This window comes from Solanum stenotomum, unplaced genomic scaffold (assembly GCF_019186545.1).
Source record: "Solanum stenotomum isolate F172 unplaced genomic scaffold, ASM1918654v1 scaffold23267, whole genome shotgun sequence".
NCBI classification, from domain to species: domain Eukaryota; kingdom Viridiplantae; phylum Streptophyta; class Magnoliopsida; order Solanales; family Solanaceae; genus Solanum; species Solanum stenotomum.
This window is the reverse complement of record NW_026027418.1, coordinates 245851-251309: the sequence shown is the minus strand read 5'-3', so window position 1 is coordinate 251309 and position 5459 is coordinate 245851. Positions and strand designations below refer to the sequence as shown.

General features: G+C 35.0%; 1 protein-coding gene across 1 annotated transcript; it reads left to right on the top strand.

Moving 5' to 3' along the window:
• Positions 1 to 599: 599 nt before the first annotated feature.
• Positions 600 to 4685, top strand: LOC125851187 (selenium-binding protein 2-like). Its single transcript, XM_049530965.1, has 7 exons — positions 600 to 968; positions 2020 to 2215; positions 2335 to 2562; positions 3091 to 3322; positions 3411 to 3518; positions 3603 to 3875; positions 4176 to 4685. Exons 1-7 carry the CDS (start codon positions 821 to 823, stop codon positions 4455 to 4457), a joined length of 1467 nt encoding a protein of 488 aa, XP_049386922.1. The 5' UTR covers positions 600 to 820; the 3' UTR covers positions 4458 to 4685.
• Positions 4686 to 5459: the final 774 nt, after the last annotated feature.

Genomic DNA, 5459 nt, shown 5'->3' with positions numbered 1-5459 from the left:
TTAATCAATCCTTTGAAATAAACATTATCCACACGATATTCGTTTCACCTAGACAAGTACTCAATATTTTTATCTAACCGAATTAAAATATTGAGTTCATTGATCTTATGAGTTATGAATGAATTATTTATATATATTATAATAAAATTTTAATGTAAATACAAAAGCCAAATATATAATTAATTTCTTAAATTTGTTAGGATATTTCATTTAAATCATGTTTTCAATTGAACACCACAACAATTTTTAATAAAATGTTTTAATTAGATATTTTCTATTTAAATCTAGAAAGAAAGAAAATGCTTGTGTTTTTATTCATCTTCTTTAATTATACATATCAATTCAGATAAAAACTATCTCAAATTTACGACTTATTGAGATGAGTACATATGCTTTAGAAAATAACATATTTTATGGTATTAACTAAAGTATCTAATAAACAAATAAAAATATACGAAAAAGGTTCTAGTTATATAATTGAAATGTGTTAATATTAGGAATTGAAGTGTTTAGTTAAAAAAAAATTAATGAAATATTCTAATTAATGCAAGTAATTTATTAAGCCAAATACAGTATGTATTTAGAATATTATTTAGTCTATATACAGACAGAAACAAAATACTGCATGATAATACCGCCATAAACAGAGTAAACAAGTCTTTAAGATTCTGATAATTCACCCAAGGTGTTTGGTTACCATAAATCTATATATATCCTTGTTGTTACAAGACAAAAACTGAAAAAGGGTGTTTTTTTTTATAGTATTTTTAGTACTTTTTGCCTATTTCTGATCTGAAATTTCACAATTTCCGGCGAGAAAATGGCGACGGATATGGAGGTGCTGCAGAACGGGAAGGCGGCGGCGGCGGTTAATGGGTGTTGCAAAAAAGGACCTGGTTATGCTTCTCCACTTGCAGCCATGGATGGTCCTAAAGAATCTTTAATTTATGTCACCTGCATATATACTGGTAAAGATTTCTCTTTTTTTTGTGTAAGATTCTTGAAATTGAGGCTTTTTTGTTTGTTTGTGTTATGTTTGTGAAGTAAAATTAGTTGAAAAATGAAATCTTTGTCTCTGATTTTGCTCATCGAGTATGGTTTTTTCCTTGTCTGATTTATGTTTGTGAAGTAAAACTAGTAGAAAAATGAAATCTTTATCACTAGTTTTGCTCATCAAGTATGGTTTTTTCTTTGAATTTCTGCTTCTTCTGTCCTTTGGGGCCTTGGGGAGTGGGGAAGAGAGGAAGAAATAAATTTTGCTATGGAAATTCATTGTAAAAATTCTGTCTTTTGAGGGCCAAAGGGAAATCTTGAGTGTATCAAGTGGTTTTTTGATTCCCTTTGGATTGGGGTGGGGTGGGGTGGGGAAGAGATAAGCTTTGGTATGGAAATTTGTTGTAAAAATTTGATTGCTAAAAGATCTGTGTTTTGTGGGCCAAAAGGAAATCTTGAGTGTTATTATGGGATTTTATAAAAATAATGAAGTGTTTTTCAAGCCCCATTAAATTGTGGTTTACATAAAATCAGATAGAAAAAACACGAGGGGGAAAGTGTAGAACTGGTCAACTGGCATGTGTTTGTTTTATGGAATCTGAGGTTTTCAAGCTTAAATAAATATTTTTTGGCATCTTGTGAGTTTCATAATGTTTTGTTTAAATATTTTACAATGATCTTTGGCTGAAGATGTGTTGAAATGTTAATTCAGGTTTAGAAAGTTAACTTACTGAACAAAAATACAAATAGCAAGTAATGTAGCTGCTAATTTTGGATTTACTTGGATGTATAGTTAATATGGTCTGAGGCGGATGGAGCTTATATTCAATGGGTTCGACTGATATTCGTACTTTCAGTACAAAATATAGATGTGTATATGTGAAAAATTACAATCATTTCAATGAATATTACGTTATAAACCTATGATTTCAAAAGCACAATGAGTTCAATGCTGAAATTCCAACTGGATGAATCCGATCAAGTTTAAATCTTTGATCCGCCTCTAAATACGGTTGTTTTCTACAGGAATGGGAAGGGGGAAACCTGACTACCTGGCTACAGTAGATATAGATCCTAAGTCACCATCTTATTCAAAAGTGATCCATAGGCTGCCTATGCCTTATGAAGGTGATGAACTACATCATTCTGGATGGAATTCCTGCAGTTCTTGTTATGGAGATCCATCAGCTGCTCGACGATATCTCGTCCTGCCTTCACTAATGTAAGAATTATAGCTACTCCCCTATATTGTTCATGAGGGAAAAAAATACATCTTGATGACTATATGCAAGTATAGAGCTTATATGATATTCAAGATTTTCGATAATTTAACTCTTGCAGATCAGGACGCATTTATGCAATTGACACACAAAAGGATCCAAAGGCTCCCAGTTTGTATAAAGTTGTTCAGCCAGATGATGTCATCAAAAAGACAGGATTAGCATTCCCGCACACTGCTCACTGCCTTGCTTCTGGTGAGATAATGTTGTCATGTCTCGGAGATAAAGATGGAAATGCTGAGGGGAATGGATTTCTTCTTCTCGATTCAGACTTTAACGTGAAAGGAAGGTACTGTATTGTTGTACTCTCTTGAGTCCTGAATTTTCCTCTGCTGGTTTTGTTAGTTTCCATTTGCCTTGGTCTCTCATGGATGGTTGCAAGAAAATTACAGAATCCCTGCATGTGATTGGGCAAGTCCTCTTTTGATTCCTTGTACCTCGATTATCACATTGTTTTGTTGTAGTTTATGTCCTGTTACTATTTGTTGTTTCTTTTACTTCCGTTACTTCTTTTTCTGGACTGCTTTGGACTGTTTTTTCTTGAGTCGAGGGTCTATCTGAAACAACCCCTCTACCTCTAAGGTAGGGGTGAGTCTGCCTACACTCTAGCCTCCCCAGACCACACTTTGTGGGACTACACTGGGTATGATGTTGTTGTTGTGATCGGGCAACTCCAAGGATTGTTTGCTATTCTATCCTAATTTCCGGTCCTCTAGACAGTTTATCAAGGAAAACTGAAGTTATGTAGTTGTAGTGAAACTAGACTATGCAAAGTGTCTAAACCAAGGCAGATTTTGACTCCTTTCTTATATTTTAGATGGGAGAAACCAGGACATAGTCCCCTCTTTGGCTATGACTTCTGGTACCAGCCTCGACATAACACCATGATCAGTTCCACCTGGGGAGCTCCATCTGCTTTCACCAAAGGTTTCAACCTGCAGGATGTTGCTGATGGGCATTATGGTCGACATTTGCATGTCTACACATGGCCTGGTGGTGAACTTCAACAGACATTGGATCTTGGGAACACTGGGCTCCTTCCTCTAGAGGTAATGAACCTTTTCCCCCTTTGTAACTTTGCGCCATGGTTTATCCTGCTGAATACATAAATATATTCATTTTCCTTCCGATATATAGGTAAGGTTCTTGCATAATCCATCTGAAGCAATTGGGTATGTGGGCTGTGCTTTGACCAGTAACATGGTGCGATTTTTCAAGAATCCAGATGGCTCGTGGGGACATGAGGTTAGTAATCGTTTACTATTTATTGGACCTTTCAATTAGTTGTTAGAATTATCGATCACCAAGTGGATTCCGGAACCAATGCAGGTAGCTATCTCAGTAAAACCAGTGAAAGTGCAGAACTGGATTCTTCCTGAAATGCCTGGTCTTATTACTGATTTTCTGATCTCTCTCGATGATCGTTTTCTATACCTGGCAAACTGGCTACATGGTGACATTCGACAGTACAATATCGAGGACCCTGCCAATCCTAAGTTAACTGGCCAAGTATTTGTTGGAGGGGTATTTCAAAAAGGGAACGCTGTACTCGCTGAGGCTGAAGATGGTTCGACATACCAAGTTGATGTCCCAGAAGTCCAGGTAATTAGAATTGAAAATAATGTCTCAATAATGTTTTGCTTTCAAGTTCATTACTAGTATAAAGAAAATATGAATACATTTTCACTAAAACAAGCTATATAAGATTTGATCGAATTATAATTCGCCAATAAGCATATAAATCATGTATAATCTGTCTACTTTTGGAGTCAAATCTGTGGTTTGAAATCCAAAATATTGTTGACATTGTTAACTTAAGATAGTATATGCCTACCCCTTTTTCCCGAAGCTGTAGAAACGTGGACAAATCGATGTATAAATGACCTTCTGTGTTACTTCCAGGGACATCGGTTGAGAGGAGGACCTCAGATGATACAATTGAGTCTAGATGGAAAACGTTTGTATGTTACAAACTCATTGTTCAGTACATGGGACCGTCAATTCTACCCCGAAATGGTAGAGAAAGGAGGTCATATGTTACAAATCGACGTTGACAGTGAGAAAGGTGGCCTTGCTATAAACCCAAGATTTTTCGTTGATTTCGGAGCTGAACCTGATGGTCCATCTTTGGCTCATGAAATGAGGTATCCTGGTGGTGACTGCACTTCTGATATTTGGATATGAGTGCCTAAAATCTCATAAAGAATAAAGTCTGGTGACTCTGGTCCCATGATATTGCATTTGTTTATTGAACATCTTCCTCAAACTCCATGTACCTTAAAACTACACATTTCAGTGTCAACTTTTCTTGATGGAGCTTTGTCTTGATTTCAGAATTTTTACGAACTTTTACTCTGGTTATCCCTTCTTTATATGAGCTCTTTGGTAAATAACGTCATTTTTTTTTCTCGTGCAACTTATGGACCTTTTAGACCATGGTCTACCGACCATTTTTGAGCAAACCAAAAAACTTGTGAGAAAACGTTAGACTATGGTCATAAATTTGTAAGTTTGCAAACGTAGATCATAGTCTAGTGTTTCCTGTTTTTCAAAGGATTAAATTTTTCAAAGGTTATATATTACACATTAATTTTAAAATAGGAACAAAATCGCAGCCTAAAAAAGGCACTTTCGTGTAAATCAATCAACTTTTTTTTCATTTGAATTTACTTGTTGAAAATTTTAACTCTATCTCTAATTTAACTATTCTTAATAAAACTTGTTAAACTATTGAAAAGTTGAAAAGTTGCATGTAGTATTTATTTGGTTAAGGTTGGTGAAGAAAATCCTTACAAGCTTGATTTTTGTCGCATGAAAAATGTAGCGTCGTAATGTGGACTATCCTAAAGTAGCAACCTAGACGTCTAAAGTCTCGTGAAGCTGACGTCTCAACATTAAAAACGGGGTCCACATTCATCAAAAGATGCAAATAGCAGATATTAAGGATAAAATTGAGATGGTTTGACCATGTTTTATGTTCATCTATAAATGTATCGATCTGTTATAGTTGAGAAACTATAATAAGTGAATATGTTAAAAGAGGACCGTATAGTCCTGAAATTACATGAAATGAAGTGGTCTCAAAAGACTTTCAATTGTTTGATATCAATAAAGACTTATTTAAAGATCAAATACAAAAAAAGACACTAGTTGCGGGTAGATTTTAGATTCGCTCTCATTATTTAG

What these genes read in the sequence shown, in the direction of transcription:
- LOC125851187 (XM_049530965.1), top strand. Translation starts at nt 821, where the DNA reads ATGGCGACGGATATGGAGGTGCTGCAGAACGGGAAGGCGGCGGCGGCG. An exon ending in GACTTTAACGTGAAAGGAAG is followed by an intron (nt 2,563 to 3,090) that starts GTACTGTATTGT and finishes CTTATATTTTAG; the next exon opens with ATGGGAGAAACCAGGACATA. An exon ending in ATGGCTCGTGGGGACATGAG is followed by an intron (nt 3,519 to 3,602) that starts GTTAGTAATCGT and finishes GAACCAATGCAG; the next exon opens with GTAGCTATCTCAGTAAAACC.